Raw genomic sequence first — 16,174 nt, forward strand, 5'->3', positions numbered from 1 at the left:
GTGATCACTCACTGGCGATCGACATCTGCGGTACGCAACACGAAGACGAGGCCAGAGGAGGATTCCCTCCTCGCAATCCCACAATAGAATTGCCCATCCAGAAACTTTGAATCCAGCGTGAGGCAAAGTAAGATGCAGAGCTAGTCGAACACGAGCGCCCGTCATCTCGAGGCTAAGGCACATCGGCGTCAGGGGCAACCCACAAATGAAAGACCCCTGGACTTTAAGACAGTCATATGAAGTAACCATATTTAACGACGGCCTCATGTAGTTGTCTGATCGTCCTCAGTATTTCATTGGCTGTCTTGAGTCTGCTTGCGCAGGTGGCTGAGGCGGAGTGGGTGTACATGGTCCGAGATTTGTGCCACGACGCCCGCATGTGTGGGCTAACGAGTAGGGTGATATGGGCAAATGACAGTGTTATTGTTTGCATTCATCGTGGTCGCAAAGGCAGCGAGTGACGGATTTCGAAGCCCGAAGACGATTGAAATGGCTCTATAGACGTATGATATCAGGTGAAATCTCAACGCACAACGCTGGGTCAGTGATCGCAAGATCGATAGATATCGAGATGCAATCTGGTCCCCATTATAGCGGCCACGTACAATATGGTATCCTTTGTCTAATCGTTCTTGATGTGTAAATTAAATTCTGTAGGGCGGGAAGAGGGATTCAGGAAGCATCACTTGAAATTGCCAATTGGAGGGAAATTCAGGCTCACACGACAACGACGTTGCAAGCCACTCGCCATAGCCAAATTAAAACAACGTTAGCTACCGGCAGCTGAAAAACAAGCTTAAATCTGATTCGGCAGCACGACACCATGCTCACAGCCTGCCGCAACAATGCATAACCGACAGGAGCTAAGTCCTGGCTGCAGTGCTGGCAGCGGATTGACAGGCAGACAGACTCCTATGAACAAACCCGGTGTCTGGGGTTTTGATGATCTTCTTGATCGTGTTCCTCGAATCAGCCTAGCCACTCAGCCTGACAACTTCAAGAGATCGAGCTTATCGACGTGCGCGGGGTAACTCCTCCCCGAGCTTACCTGCAGCCACAAGAAAGCTGAGCTCTCAAAATAAGCAATTGCTTAACCCCAGACCCTAGTTCCCGACGCCACCATCACCTCCTCTAACTTTGCTCAACGGCCACTTGAGCAAGGACGCTGACATCGCGGGCTAGTTTAGCTGCAGGAACAGAAAGATGCAGTTTGCTGTATGACACTGCGGTGATGCCTTCAATTGGACGCCACCACGTAATTGCTGGCTGCTCATTTCCGTTCAGTGTGGCAGCTGAAATGTTGCATCTCCGAGGAGGAGTAGCACAGGGCCCAATATCACAGCCTTATGTTGTGTGCCGTGTACTTAAGCATGAGGTTTCCGAGAGAGAAAGCAGAAGGGAGATGCTGGGCCATCTTGGACATCAAGCAGCTCAACGTTCACCAGCAACCCTTCACTCTCGTTTCAACACACTCGCTTTCATAACCAACATGTTCCAGCTCAAGAAACTTCTTGTTCTGGCTCTCCCAGCCTTGGCTCTCGCCGAAGAGGCCTTCTCTCCTCTCAAGCGCCAGATTGTAGAGATCCCGTGCAGCGAGTCTGGCCGGAAAGACTGCGGCGATGGCTGCATTCCCTTGACCTACACTTGCTGCCCAGACCAGCAGGGCGGTTGCCCCTTGACGTCCACGTGCTGGCTCGGTAACAACGGCCAGTATGCGTGCTGTCCGATCGGCAAGCAATGTGTCGGTCCGGGCGGTGTCAACACGGAACCCGGCTCGACGGTGACGTCTACCCTCTTCTTCACGGAGTCGATTCCGGACGAGAAGACGTCCACGTCCTTCTTCGCGTCGACCTCAACCGCGACTTTCACCCTCACTTCCGAAATCGGGAGCACCTCAGCAGAGACTTCTCTTGTGCCTAAACCGACCACTTCTCTTCCGGCACCTCCGGTTGTTTCCAACACGCCGACGACGACTGCTACACTGCCGACGATCACCGCACATAGTACCACGGCCCGGTCGCCCCCGGTCACGGTGAACGCAGCGAACACCCACGGTGGCTCGATCCTTCAGGCAATGGCTGCTGGTGCCGTAGCCTTGCTTGCTCTTTGAAACTTGTGTATACCGAGATGAAAATGTGTTCGATGTTCAGATCAACGGAAATGCTGTTGTCGAGGTGTAATAGTTGTCTGAAGAAAAGGGCGGGCGAATGTGGGTAAAGAAAGAGAGAGGATCGATAGCTTTTGCAACCAAAACGTAATGGAAATGAAAATTGTCAGGTTGGACCTCGTCTCCCCAACTTTCCGTACCACCAAGGGATCCGCCACCATTATGGTTTGGCCGAGATGAGTCTCGAGCTTGCCTTCAGAATCCGGGGCTCCGGACCCAGACTTGCAAAGTGGCGTGCTTTCTCATGGGGGACGTGTGATTAAAGGGCGCGCACAAGGCGTAACGGACATGTGGAAGCCTGGACGGGGTTCGCCCCGTCGTTATCGTGTGTGTGATGCAGATTTGACACCGGGACTAAAGCGTTTGAGTCAAACATGCTCATAGGGCTATTTCGTATCTCTGAGCGGCCAAGAACGACGATGTTGAGCCACCGCGTAGCTAGCAAAACTTATAAATCGGGATCGGGATCGGGATGGGTCGCCGACTAAGCACTAGTCAAAGGAGCTGGCGTCGGATCAGTTTTCCGTTTCTCTTGGCCGGCGAGCTGGATGCGGGGGAAACGGCAACTTTGAACCTCCACCGGTCCGCATCAAGGGTACCAAACAACGGGGACAGGTAGACTTGGAGATGGACGGTCTCAATTACCCTTTCCAGCTCCCCGGTCAAGGCTGATAAGCTTTGTAGGTCCCTTCTGAAGAAATGACAAAGTTGAATCATGTTCGCGAACGCCGACAGCATGTTTCTTGCAGTAGGATTCGTCTCGTATCGACCGGGGCGGCACAGGGGTCAGCCTTCCGGGGACATTGTCTTCAAACTCGGGCTTATGAAAAGTGGGCGTCTCAATTATTGCGTGCTGGTCAGGCGATCCTTATCGAAGGCGCGGTTCGGCACAAGGGAGCTCCAGGAACGCGACAGACTTAGACGCGATGTCTTCGTACTACTACTTTGCGGTTCGGGTATTTGGTAAAGGTCAACATCGGTGTTTAGAAATGTCGTTCGGAGCAAGTTTCCCAACATCCAATCAGACATCTGACAGGCTTCCCCAGGACCGAGAGGCCAGGTCGAGGATGGTGACACACTGCAACTAGGAATTTGCGCGATTTGATGGGAATTGGCGAGTGCTTGTGCTGCCCAACTTCAAGGGACTCTGGAGAAAAGATGAAAAGTTTACGTGATAGTTTGGTACGAGGGCGGGTACCATCGGTGTTTACCCCGTCGTGGAGTCACTCGAAGTGAAGGAATCTGAGATGCAGCCGCGCACAGGCAACCACGTGATATGGGGCCTTTTGCCCAAGTACTCAAGTGCCGGTAAGGTAGGTAGTCTTAGGTAAGCTGCGGCTTGGATGTTTGCAGTTGTTCCGGGAGGTACGTACTGCTGACTCCAATTCCCGTCTCTGCCTGAGCCTCCAATTTGGACCGCAGATTTTCTCGGTGACAACTGCAACCACTTTAACCACCCGTTTTCCTCACGTTCTCAGTCTGTCCGCAATTCATTTCCAGTAACAACATGTGCCATCCTCGGACGTTAGCCTCTTATCAATACGGTGTGCCCGAATGTGTGGCCGAGTGTGGATGTCGTGTGGATTGCCAAGTAGATAAGCCTTCCGTCCGAGTTTACCCCATGGGTTCGCCATGAAAACGTTACCACACAGAAACAGCTGATGGACTGCCAGGTTTTTGCTTTCGGTTTAGTTCTTCCCCATGACTGGATCTGCCCGCCTTCTGCACCAGTCAGTGCCGAGAAGCCCTTTTGCGCCTCTCGCCTCCAAACAACATCCAATAAGGGTTCAGTTGCAGCTCGCGCGCCTGGGCATACACGCAGATACCGCAGAGTCAGTCAGTTTGTCGAATACCTAGTACCGTACCCACGCCGCAGAAAGCACAGCGTACCATCAATACGTCACGTCGGCATTCCACAAGGGTTGATTCATCAGCGTGGGAGCGCGGCGGGCAGAAACAATGGGTTGGACTATCCGTACGCTCGCAGAAACCAACGGAGGCAGCTTCCGTTGCTTGGTCAAGCATGGGGCCTACGTACAAGTGTAGTGTAAGCTGCCCGTCTCACGACAGACGGGAATCTTTCGCCATGCTGCCCATCGCCCAGACTCCATAATACTGCAGCCATTCCCCCCTCAGCCAGAAGCTTGGCCCTTTGTTCGCGTCGTTCTCTTCTTCGCGTTCTAGAATCATTCCGTGGTTGCGCCGGGGACGCCCACCGACAAGCCTTGCCTGCGACCAGAGAAAAAAAAAGTCGCCGTACTAATATACCATTGCTACCCGCCCGCCCACATCGCAAACTCTCTTCCCTTCAATTGTTCTTCTTCTTTTTCTTTTCTTCGCCCAAACCAGAGTCGAGGTCAGTTGATTACAACTACCATTCGACAATGGAGTCTGCGGACAAAGATTACAGAGGCGGCGGTCCCTTGACCGACGTCGAGTCCAAGCACAATGGGGAATCCTACCCTCGCGACGTCAACTTCGCCGCACTCAACGACCCCAATGATCTCGTCAATTCGCACGACCAGCTGTCGCGTGGCTTGAAGAGCCGACACATTCAGTTCCTAGCATTGGGTGGCGCGTATGTTTTCCGCCGTTTCTGCATGCCCTTAATTGGGTTCAAGTAATCGCAAACTGACAGGTACTTACAGCATCGGAACCGGTCTCTTCGTCGGCTCAGGCAGTATCCTCTCAGCAGTTGGCCCCGCGCCGCTGTTCATGGGATACCTCTCCATGATGATTGTCGCGTGGAACATCATGAACAATATCGGAGAGATGGCCACCTACCTCCCGCTCAAGGGCATCTCGATCCCCTACTTTGTCGAACGCTTCGTCGAGCCCAGTTTGGCTTTCGCTGCCGGTTGGAACTACTGGTACGCATACGCCATGCTCGTCGGCGCTGAGGCCTCGGCCGGCGCAATCCTCCTCGACTATTGGAAAACACCCGTACCCTCGGCCGTCTGGATCACAATCATCCTGCTCGTCACCCTCGCTCTCAACATTTTTGCTGTCGAAATCTTTGGTGAGGCCGAGTTCTGGTTTGCGAGTATCAAGCTCATCACCATCTTGGGTCTCATCATGGTGAGCTTCGTCATCATCCTCGGCGGTGCCCCCGACGAAGGTCGAATTGGCTTCCTTTACTGGTACGACCCTGGCGCAATTACACCATACCTCGTCGGCGGAAACACTGGCAAGTTCTTGGCCTATTGGACTGGTTTCGTCCGTGCCGGTTTCGCCTTCATCACTTCCCCCGAGCTGATCGCACTCGCGGCCGGCGAGACCGTTGCCCCCCGTCGCAACATCCCCAAGGCCGCTCGCCGTTTCGTCTGGCGTCTGGCTATCTTCTACGGCCTCGGCTCCCTCATGATTGGCGCCATCACCCCTTCGAACGACGAGCGACTCCTCAGCCCTACATCCAACGCTGCTGCTTCTCCTTGGGTTATCGGAATTCAGCGTGCTGGCATCGGTGGTCTGAACCACGTCATCAACGCCGCCATTCTCACCAGTGCGTGGAGTGCAGGCAACGCCTTCTTGTACTCCGGCAGCCGTATCCTCTACAGCTTGGCCCTCAACAAGCAGGCCCCTCGCTTCTTCGCCCGTACGACCAAGCGTGGTGTCCCCTACACCGCCGTCCTCGGCACCTGGTCAATTGCTCTGCTCTCCTACCTCACCGTCAGCAGCGGAACCTCGACCGTCTTCACCTGGTTCATGAACATTAGCACCATTTCCGGCTTTATCGCATGGATTGTCGTCATGATCACCTACCTCCGCTTCCGCAAGGCTATGATTTACCACAACATGATGCACCGTCTGCCCTTCAAGACGCCCCTCCAGCCTTATTTTACCTGGTTTATCCTCGGTCTCCTCATCATCCTGACCCTTACCAACGGCTTCCAGGTCTTCTTCCCTGGCCACTGGAGCGTCTCGGACTTCCTGGCTGCCTACATTACGCTGCCCATCTTTTTCGTGCTGTACATTGGACACAAGATCTGGTTCCGTACGCCGATAGCGCGCAACGTGGCCGACGTAGATGTCTTGACCGGCGTTGCCGAGATGGAAGCCATGGCGGAGCTCGACGAGGAGCCGATCCCGAAGAACCTGTTGCAGAAGGTTTGGTTCTGGCTGGCTTAGATTTGTGGAAGGCCCTTCAAGATCCGCCGCCACCGCCACCATCGCCATTAGCAAAGACGTTGCGCGATGTACCTAGAACCACCCATGTCAGCACGGACATGAAGAAGCTGACCAGCATGTCACGCCACTCACCTGCTCTCCTCACCGTAGTCTCAATAATGCGCCCCTCCTCGTCGACATGATACGACTTCCCCTCATGACTCGGCAGAGCCTCAACCGCCTTCACGACAGGAGGCTTCAACATCATCTTAAACTTGCTCAACGCACTCATCGTGTCAGCAGGCGCCTTGGCTTTGGGTATTCCCTTTACGACGCGCGTAGAGACGTAGTGGTAGTTATCGGAGCGGGCAGGCTGGGGTTCGGTGCCGCGGAGGGGGTGGTCGGAGGGGTCTTCGGCGTTGCGGGTGAGAGGGTGGAGAGAGTTGGTGTCGGAGGCGACGAGGGTTTCTTGGCTGAAGACGGATAGGGTGTAGCTCTTGGTTTCGGGTTGAGATCCTTGGGTGCTGGCCATGGTTGTGAAGAGTCGCTATGGGCGGATATCGTTAGCTAGAACCTTTGGTGTTGAGAGTAGTGAATTGTCGCAAACCTCGCAGAATGTTTTGAGTACGCTGACTTCGCGCCTAGTTATGTACCTAAATGTCGATGCCGTGGCTACGGCTGGTCAAGTTAGCCTACTTCATCCAAGAAAAAGCTGCATATACTACGGCCAGAATCTGCTGACGCTCGCTTCCGGCAACTGGCACGAAACTCCGGCGCTCTATGTGCGGTGACGGATGCCCTGATCGAACGAAGGATTCTAGCCAAGCTTGTTGCCCTATCGTGTAGCTGTGCTAGAGCAGCCAAGCCGCAGTATTTCACTTGCTGGTCGGGCGTCTTCGTAGACAGGCTTCGGCGGGATTGGTGCGGCACAGCAATTGATGGTAAGTCAGGTGCTAGCCAGCCAGGTGATGTCTTCGTATCAACTTTCATACCATTATGCCGCGTGATGATAGTTTAGCCCTTATGAATGCCACTTGAATATTATGATCGAGTTGAACAGGGATTTAAAGTAGTTTCCGCGATTCTCAATACCTTAGAGACTACATCACTGCGTCGAGTGGGCAGGCACCTTCTCGGGCTGTAGAGCACCTGCCTCATTCGTTCAGTCAAGATATACAGCTTGCCAAAAACGCAGCATATTCTTCTCTGGTAATTAGAGGCAAGCAACATAGGAACTGTAGAGCAAAACATCATACGATCGAGTAGAGTCGAAGCAGCACTTGAGGAAGCCCCGTCAACTTCATAAATCAACTAACCAAAATTATAGAATTACTTTTTGAAAATGTAATCAAGGCACGATCCCAGTAAAGTACAGCTGTTAAAGCACATCGCCAGCTCTGCTGAGGGGGACGTCGCATTGCGCTGTCCGAGAATGATAGTCCGCTGTGTTTCGATTGGCTGAACATCTGCAGAATCCTTGCTCAAACTCAGCAGCCAGTCCGCAAACAGTCAAGTAAAACTTGAAAAGTAAACTTGAGAATTACAGTTGTAACTTTTAGAAAAAACTTTAATGTAATTCTCCATTGCAGAAAGGTCTGACCCCTGTTATTCCTTTCAAAATACACCATGTACTCTTCGTTAGGACACATAGCGACGGAGTTCCGGTGTGTCCGTCTGTGAGGTATAAAGGCGCCATCATCCGCACAGCTCGTCCTAAGCTAATCCTCCATCCCATCGCAACACCCAGTCACATAGCAGCTAACATACACTGATCATCACTTAAGAAAGAGTTGACTAAGCATTGACTTGGGCGTCCCATGATATGCACGACTAATTCCCTTAAGTTGAGAAACACTCGCTAATCTGCCACCCAAATACCATCTTCCAGCAGAATACCAGAGAATCATTGACCAGGCGTTCAGCCCTGTCGGTCACATAAACAGCAGAGAACCGTAAAATAAAAGCGTCTCCCAATTACGCCCTCCTGGACATACTCTCATAAATAAATGCCGTAAGGACACTTCATAAACATATGTCATAAACCAAAGCCTGGAAGGCGCACGCCGACCACATAAGCAGCTAGATTATACCGTTGCTGCATCAAAAGGGAGCCAAGTGCGAATCGCACACAGTATCTAAGCATCTGGACGACAGATTGATCTCGTTCCAATAAACATGACGCCTTGACACATTGCTATCCGACCGAATTGTCCAAGCTACATAGAAGTCTTCCATACCAAATAACAGATTGAAGATCACCTTCAGAGGGCCTGAACTCGATCTCTCGCCTCATCAGGCTTACATAGGTACCTGATCAGGAGGTAGAGCACTGAAGTAATTCTCCATCTCCATTCAAGACCTCTCGTACGTGTGTGAACCAGTCGCCAAATACCCCTAGTAAGCTGCCCGCCCTCGATCGTCACCAACAAGCCACCACACGCTCTTGAGCAGACAAGTCGGTGAACACCAGCACTCGGGTCTCTTCACGCCTCCTGGAAGACCAGACGTGCCACACCCTCCACTGGAATCTGCCTGATTCCATTCCCTCGGATTATCCCTCCAACCGCCTTGCCATCTGCCTTGGTCGGCAGAAACGACCGCCCCGTTTCTGCCTAAATCGTTGGGTTTTGTTTCGAAACTACCGGTCGGACTCGGCCCCACTTTGCGGCACTGGGGCCGAACATTCACACCTCCCGGGCCCGGCTTGTGTCAACCATCACCTCCGGCTGCACCAGTCGAGAGCTCTCGCCTCCTCACAACTTGGTAGATAGATGCCTCGATACCTGGCCTCAAATCCGGCCCTTTCTCAGCAATCTCCACCCTATACCAACTTCTCTTCTTCTTCCCTTTCTTCAACTTCTTTTTTCTTTCTTCTCTCTGCCAACCACATCACAAGCTCCATCCAACTACGACAGCTTTCTCTTCTCACCAACGACAGCTTGCTTTCTTCGACAAGGAAAGCATTCAGCCCCAAACACCAAAGACAACCCCCCTTCCGTAAGTTCGTCTTCCTGTTTTCTGTTTTCTTCTGTTTTTTCATGATGTTCCCCTTCGTCACCTCTTCCTTTACGATCTTTGCCTTGGTCGTTTTCATTCTTTTCCTTATCCTTCGTTACTTGTCCCTTCATACTATTTGCCTTTATCGTTTTTATTGTTTTCCCTGTCCTTCGTTCTTTGTCGCTTTATGATCTTTACCTTGGTCGTTTCTATTATTTCCCTACTTTTCCTTATTATCTTTTGTTACCTCTGTTTCCATGATCTTTGCCTTTGTTATTTTTACTAGTTCCCTCATTCCCCTTGTTATCTCTCGTTACCTCCCTTTCTATGTTCTTTGCCTTTGTTATTTCTATTATTTTCTCTATTTTTTATTATTACTATAACTCGTCACATCCCCTTCTATATTCTTTGCCTTTGTTATTTCTATTGTTTTCTTTATTCTTTATTATTACTATAACTCGTTACCTCCCCTTTTATATTCTTTACCTTTATCGTTTTTATTATTCTCTCTATTCTTTATTATTACTACAACTCGTCACCTCCCCTTCCATATTCTTTACCTTTGTTATTTCTATTGTTCTCTCTATTCTTTATCATTACTATAACTCGTTACCTCCCCTTCTATATTCTTTACCTTTGTTATTTCTATTGTTTTCTCTATTCTTCATTATCACTGCAACTCGTCACTTCCCCTTCTATGTTCTTTGCCTTTGTTGTTTCTATTGTTTTCTCTATTCTTCATCATCACTGCAACTCGTCATGCGTTCGCTCTCGCTCGCTCGTATTCGTCCATGATACTTACTATGGGAAACAGGGAATAGAAACATGAGCCTTTCTTTAGGTGCTGGTGGCAATGGTGGCCTCGGAGGTGGAGGTGGGGGGGTAGGCTCAGGCCTGCCTCCTACACCTTCCGGCTACGGAGACGTAGCCGCCTTTATCAGGACCTTCGAGGGGAAGGTCGCTAGCCTTCTCTCACTGGCCGCGAGGTCAGTGAGCACCATTGCTACTGTTGAGGTGGCCGATGCTCGGAGGGTTGTGGCCCTTTTTATACGATGGCTGAGTGAGGTTTGGTCGCGCTTCCCCTCCCAGGTGCCGCGGGAGATCTTGATGGCAAGATTCGCCATCAAGAGGAAGCTCGAGATCATCATGAAGACGCCGTCAGAGGGTCTCCAGGAGAAGAGACATCGCTTCTTTCTGGGGCCAGAGAAAAACAGCGCCCGAGACCTTGTCCAATGGCTCAACGCCCTGTCCGACCGGCCTCTAGAGCTCCCTCGACCGGCTTTGCCCACCCTCGCGCCTACCCCAGCTCCGACTTCGTCGACCGCCGCCAGATCAACCAGGCCCAACTCTTCGACAAACAGGTCGGCGGATGGTGTCAAGCCTGTTCCCCGCGACCATCCCATCTGGGGTGTCTTGGGCATCATGCATGGACTCGGCCTGCGACCAGGAAGCAAGACGCAAGCATTCAATCCTGCCTACGATGAACACAAACGGTCAGCCAAAGTTCTCGGACACAATGGCTTGGCAATTGGACAGTGGTTTCCGAATCAGTTGTCTGCGATGTGGTACGGCGGACATGGCGAGTCCAACGCGGGCATCTCGTACATGAGAGGGCCAAATGGCGAACCGGGCCCTGCCCTTTCCATCATCATGGCAGAGAAGTACAGTGATATCGACGTCGACCGTGGTGACGATATTGTCTACTGCGGAAGCAACTCACTTGATAACACATCGAGAAACACTCCCGTCGGACCGCCCGTTCGGGGCAATGCAGCTCTCTTGGTTTCCAAGGAACGCCAGTCTCCTGTCCGTGTCTTTCGCAAGGCGAAGAAGGGCAATAACGGCTCCGCTTACGCGCCTAAAGTCGGACTGCGCTACGATGGCCTCTATGTTATTGTCGGTTACAGCAAGGCCACAAACGACAAAGGCGGCATCTACCACAAGTTCACCCTGAGACGCGGAGATGGCCAGCCTTCTCTTGATACTCTCAGAAACATACCCAGCAGAAAGGAGCGGAGAGATTATGCAAAGATCGACGAAGGCTACTAGTTCCGACAACTCTTTCGACTGAACTGCTTCATTCCTACGAGCAGGGCGACACAGTCTACTGGTCAAGAGAACCTTACTCTAGGTGGAAGGAAGCTGTATGGGCATCGGGTTTTCTTTTCTTTTTCTTTTTCTTTTTCTTTTTCTTTTCGGGGCCGAGGGGGCCATATTGGTTCTAGCAGCATGATCAGGCATGATCATCAGGCAATCGTTTCCATTGAAGGATCGTCGCCAATCATCATTTCACTTTCTGGGCCTGGGGTAGGCTACCGTGGATGGTATCGGCAAGATCAACAGGATTACTTTTCCATTGAAGGATCGTTTCTAGCTGCATTTTGGGCGTTTACAAGGGTCTTCAAAAATTCAGAGTCTGTGGGTGGTGGAGGTAATATCGGAGGAGAGCTAGGGGACTTCACCACAGACAGTCGTATCAGACACATCAAATTTGCGATCAACCAAGCTTGACTTCCATTTCGTGATGTTCATGAACAGTGAAACTTGCGATATCTGCAGAATTTGTGGAATTCATAGGAGCCGTGTTTGCCATCTATCAATGCTCCGGAACGCCGTCACAAAGAGCTGCCCCTGTTGTAAAACCACAGCCTCGCATCTTCAATGCCCAACGCGCTGACCAAGAGTATCTTTCCAAACGCGTCAATATCATCAGCAGCAGCATCCCTCAAGGCTTCCTCAAAGCCCTGGCTTGTAATCACAAGGTGCTGCTTCTCCTTCCAAGCAACAGCAAAGTCAACTACGGTAGGCGCCTTCCAAAGATGAGCGGACATGGTCCACGACTGGCAAAACACGTATCGTTCCTCACATCCATTGGTAAGCGTGCCGACCAGAGCACTATAGGCAACAAGGAAGAAACAGGTGAAGAATATGGTACGTCGAGCTGACTCTTGGAAGATCCATTCCTGCCAAAAGTCCTTGGTCGGGCATGCGGTGTAGTCTTGGGCCGGGCCAGTGGCAGGCTGTTCCGGTTCCCACTTCACAAACGGCAGTAGGGCGAGTATGGTGTGTTCTAGAGAGGATAAGGTGTGTTGAGCGGAGGCCCGCATGGAGATGTCGCCGTCGAACAGGCGGATTATTTGGTAGAGGAGAATGGCGTGGAAGCGAGCTAGAATGTCGAGGCGGTTCTTAGGCATTGGCGAGGCGAGCAGCTCGTGAGCTCTGGCTTGGATGGTACGTAGGACGAAGGATGAGTTGATTTTGTTCTTGGCTATGTAAAGAGCGCAGCAGGCTTGAGCATCTGGTGAATGTACAGTCAGATTCTTCCCATGGATAGTGGACTTGGGCGAGGGCGACATGAGCTACTTACCTTGCATGTCTCGGGGCATGTGGGCTCGATACAAACAGGGATGGCTCCACGGAGCTTGGTTCTCCATCACCACCGTGGTCGGAACCTTTTCAATTTCATCAAGGGCATACTGAAGACGGTTGGCTATCACACTCTCAAGTGAGCCTGGGGCAGAGTCGTAAGATGGGACAAGCATATCGTCTGGCTTGGGCGTGAGGGGAGGAGCGATCAAGGCCCCTTCGAGGAAGGCGTCACTGGTTATGAGTTCGTCAAAGGCCAGATCAAAATTGGCATCTTCCAAGTCTCCCATGTCTAAAGGCAAAAGATCCGGATTCTGGGACCAAGGGATGAGGGAAGCGCTGGAGCCAGCGTTGTCGTCGAGGAGGGGAACGGGACTTGGAGCTGCACTGCTTTGATGATGCTGTCGCCGAGGCTTCGGGGCTCGCACAACGAGATCGCGATTGCTCGCCTTTGATCTGATCGGGATTGGCGGAGCGGAGTAGTCGCAGGCGATATTCCGCCTCGAGCACCGCAAGCATGCGGGTTGGCCGTGGTCGCATCTGCGCTTGGCTTTGGTGCAGGCTGTACATGTTTTCCGCCGTGGCGGCGGGTTGGCCCGCTCAAAGAATGAGTTTGACATGTTGGCCGATGCCCGCGTTGATTTCCCCCGTTGATGAGTGAAAGGATATCTGAATCTGACTGTCTAATTGAAGATAGGTTATGCCGTCACACTCCTCGAGGAAGCTTTCCAACCAAATTGAATGAGTGTCAAAGCACTGAAGGTGAGCGCTGAACGGATCTGATTGAGACGTTGTCAGCGCTGCTCAGTTTGAGCTTACTTAATCTGGCGGGATTCCGCCAACATTTCCCACTTCATCCTTCATCCTTCATACTCTTTGTCTGCGTCCTTATTTGCAAGAAACACCAAAGTACCTATCACTACAGCCAATCAGCCATGTATAATGTGCGATCAATACCATCAAGCGAAGCTGGCGGCGTCCCGTCGCCGGTGACGCGTCGCTGAAGGATTCCCGCGATGAGACCTTCAACGAATTGATGGCATCAATCATGGATTCTCATCATCCGGCATGACCGCTATCATATCGTGAGTATATAAAGCGCCGAGAGAACTGTTCTGACCTGCTACAGATCAAGCAGTCTCATCACAATATCTTCTTCCAATCGAATCTCACCGCATTTCTTCCCTCACGTTTCACTTGAACTTATCAATCCAACTTCGACATCACACACATACTGCAATGTCTCAACACACAATCTTCGTCAGCGGCGCAACAGGCACAGTCGGCGGTTCAGTCGCGCGAAACCTCCTCGCAGCCGGCATCGCAGTCCACGCCCTCGCCCGCAACCCAGACTCTCCCGCCGCCAAAGCCCTCTCCTCCCTCGGCGCCTCTCTTACCCCAGGAGGCTACGACGACGAAGGTGCCCTCGAGGAGGCGATGAAAGGCATCACAGGGGCCTTTTTGAACCTGATGCCCGACTTCGTTGACCACACCTGGGAATTCAAGACGGCGAAGCGCATCATGGCCGCTGCGAAGGCGGCAGGCGCCACACACTTCATCTACAGTAGCAGCTTCTCGGTAGATGCTCCCCAGAAGCTCAAGTACTGGGATCCCGAAAGCTTCACTGCTATGGTCCTTCTCTCGAAGCAGGCTATTGAGAACGAGGTCCGGAAAGCGGGCTTCGAGCACTGGACGATCCTACGACCCGGGAACTTTACGGCGAACTACATCCTCCCGATCGCTGCCGTGTACCCGGATCTTGCCAAGAAAGGGCGCTTCGTAACAGCTCTGACGCCCGAGACGAAGTTGCCGACGGTGGACCCGAACGATATCGGACAGTTTGCGTTGGCGGCGTACCGGGATCCTGTCAAGTTCAACACTCAGGAGATCTCACTTGCGTCGGAGCTCCTCACCGCAGATAATATCATGGGGAAACTTGCGAGGTTTACGGGGAAGGACATCAAGGCCGTCTATCTCTCTGATGAGGAGGTTGAGGCGCAGAAAGGAGGGAACCCGTTCTTGGCTGGACAGCTGGCTATGCGTGACATGGATCAGTTTGCTGATATTGAGGGGACAAGAAGCTGGGGAGTTGCCTTGGGGACCTTTGACGAATATCTGGAGCGGGAGAAAGAGAGGGTCAGCGAGACCTATGGACATCTTGCATAGACTTTTGTAGGGTGGTTTTCTCACAGGCTGCAAACGAGAGGAACGAGGACAACATACCAGAACCATGAGTCGATAGGATATATCAGACATCATCCAATATTAAACCCCCAAGCCTCGCCATGCCTCTCCCTCCCCCATCTCGCCATACCCTCCCCCAACCCCTGCGTCACCCCAGCATCATATCTCATCCCGCTGTCCGCCCACGCAACCCTTCCCGTCCTCCACGTAACCCACTCCTCCGCCAAACACCCCTCAGGCGCCCTCAAAATTCCAGCAGCGACATTGACCAACCTCTCTCCATTCGCCTGCTTCCTACCATCCACCCCAAAATACGCCATCACACTCGCGCCACACGTCCCGCAGAACGACCGCCGCACGTTCTCAGACGATTTGAACGTCTTGGCCGTCCCGCCGAGCTGGAGGCCCTCGGGCACGGAGGGTATGATGCAGCTCTCGGGGATACAGACCCATGCTATAGCGTGGACTCCCGTTTGAAGACGGCAGTCGTCGCAGGCGTCTACGCAGGCCGGCCACTTTCGCGAGTCGACGGGCGAGAGCCATGCTTCGTAGGCTTTATCCTCGAGCATGGAGGCCTTGGGGCGGGAGATTGTAAAGGAGACGCCGCCGCAATGGCATTGCGCGCGGAGGACCTCTTCGCCGTCTACGCCGACTTCTCGCCCATGTGTTGTTGTCGACGTTGTGGCTTCAGATTCTTCTTTCTTAGGGTTCCAGATGTCCATCTCTTTGCCGTTCACCGCTGGGAGCCATTCATATAATCCTCCGCCCGGCGCGGAAGCCGTGTTGACATGAGACCGTACATTCCAGACGGCGGGTACATCATCCTGGTTCGCATCAAAGATGGACGCCGAGATAACCCAGTCGTCGTCGTCGACGCCCACGTCTCCGATGTGGCAGCTACATGTACTGCAAAAGTACCGTGTGCTCGAGGCCGTCGCGTGGCGATAGGCCGTGAGAGAGGATGACAGCGAAGACGGGGCGATGAAGGAGGGGGATACGCCGGATGGGAGAGGCGCGTGGAAGATGCAGAGGGTTCCGTGGGTGTAGCGGCAGATGCTGCAGTGACAGAGGTGGACTTTGAGGGGGAGGGAGGAGGCGGGCAGAGTGAGGGTAAAGTGGACGGCTTTGCAGTAGCAACGGGCCGTGAGAGTCTTTGTTGCCGGGGCAGACCCGGTGGGTTGGGGATGTTCTTCACTCATTGCAATGTGAATTGTTCAAAGCCACGTTTAGAGTGAGGGGATATTCGACGAATTGCGTTGAAACATGATGAAGAAATGAGGTACGGAGCTTGACTTGAGCTACCGGTCTCACTTCCTATTTCAGCTGAGCGATAAGAATCAATTTGACATGACG

The 16,174-nt window shown here is 52.6% G+C and overlaps 8 protein-coding genes across 8 annotated transcripts; 5 read left to right on the plus strand and 3 right to left on the minus strand.

Moving 5' to 3' along the window:
- Nucleotides 1-1,489: 1,489 nt before the first annotated feature.
- Nucleotides 1,490-2,110, plus strand: CLUP02_15845 (GPI anchored serine-threonine rich protein; the record flags this gene model as incomplete). Its single annotated transcript, XM_049294769.1, has 1 exon — nt 1,490-2,110. The coding sequence occupies one exon, from the start codon at nt 1,490-1,492 to the stop codon at nt 2,108-2,110; it is 621 nt and encodes a 206-aa protein (XP_049151916.1).
- Nucleotides 2,111-2,882: 772 nt separating this feature from the next.
- On the plus strand, nt 2,883-4,351 carry CLUP02_15846 (uncharacterized protein; the record flags this gene model as incomplete). The annotated part of the gene is made up of 6 exons (XM_049294770.1): nt 2,883-3,130; nt 3,204-3,237; nt 3,346-3,480; nt 3,571-3,666; nt 3,763-4,201; nt 4,272-4,351. 6 exons carry the CDS (start codon nt 2,883-2,885, stop codon nt 4,349-4,351), a joined length of 1,032 nt encoding a protein of 343 aa, XP_049151917.1.
- Nucleotides 4,352-4,551: 200 nt separating this feature from the next.
- Nucleotides 4,552-6,295, plus strand: CLUP02_15847 (amino acid permease; the record flags this gene model as incomplete). The annotated part of the gene is made up of 2 exons (XM_049294771.1): nt 4,552-4,745; nt 4,816-6,295. 2 exons carry the CDS (start codon nt 4,552-4,554, stop codon nt 6,293-6,295), a joined length of 1,674 nt encoding a protein of 557 aa, XP_049151918.1.
- Nucleotides 6,296-6,311: 16 nt separating this feature from the next.
- On the minus strand, nt 6,312-6,806 carry CLUP02_15848 (uncharacterized protein; the record flags this gene model as incomplete). The annotated part of the gene is made up of 1 exon (XM_049294772.1): nt 6,312-6,806. The coding sequence occupies one exon, from the start codon at nt 6,804-6,806 to the stop codon at nt 6,312-6,314; it is 495 nt and encodes a 164-aa protein (XP_049151919.1).
- A 3,290-nt stretch (nt 6,807-10,096) lies between these two features.
- Nucleotides 10,097-11,320, plus strand: CLUP02_15849 (YDG/SRA domain-containing protein; the record flags this gene model as incomplete). Its single annotated transcript, XM_049294773.1, has 1 exon — nt 10,097-11,320. The coding sequence occupies one exon, from the start codon at nt 10,097-10,099 to the stop codon at nt 11,318-11,320; it is 1,224 nt and encodes a 407-aa protein (XP_049151920.1).
- Nucleotides 11,321-11,886: 566 nt separating this feature from the next.
- Nucleotides 11,887-13,257, minus strand: CLUP02_15850 (uncharacterized protein; the record flags this gene model as incomplete). The annotated part of the gene is made up of 2 exons (XM_049294774.1): nt 11,887-12,569; nt 12,639-13,257. 2 exons carry the CDS (start codon nt 13,255-13,257, stop codon nt 11,887-11,889), a joined length of 1,302 nt encoding a protein of 433 aa, XP_049151921.1.
- A 619-nt stretch (nt 13,258-13,876) lies between these two features.
- On the plus strand, nt 13,877-14,803 carry CLUP02_15851 (uncharacterized protein; the record flags this gene model as incomplete). The annotated part of the gene is made up of 1 exon (XM_049294775.1): nt 13,877-14,803. One exon carries the CDS (start codon nt 13,877-13,879, stop codon nt 14,801-14,803), a length of 927 nt encoding a protein of 308 aa, XP_049151922.1.
- Nucleotides 14,804-14,892: 89 nt separating this feature from the next.
- CLUP02_15852 (glutathione-dependent formaldehyde-activating enzyme) lies at nt 14,893-16,020 on the minus strand (the record flags this gene model as incomplete). The annotated part of the gene is made up of 1 exon (XM_049294776.1): nt 14,893-16,020. One exon carries the CDS (start codon nt 16,018-16,020, stop codon nt 14,893-14,895), a length of 1,128 nt encoding a protein of 375 aa, XP_049151923.1.
- Between the last annotated feature and the right edge of the window lie 154 nt (nt 16,021-16,174).

Source organism: Colletotrichum lupini, chromosome 8 (genome assembly GCF_023278565.1).
Source record: "Colletotrichum lupini chromosome 8, complete sequence".
Taxonomy (NCBI): Eukaryota; Fungi; Ascomycota; class Sordariomycetes; order Glomerellales; family Glomerellaceae; genus Colletotrichum; species Colletotrichum lupini.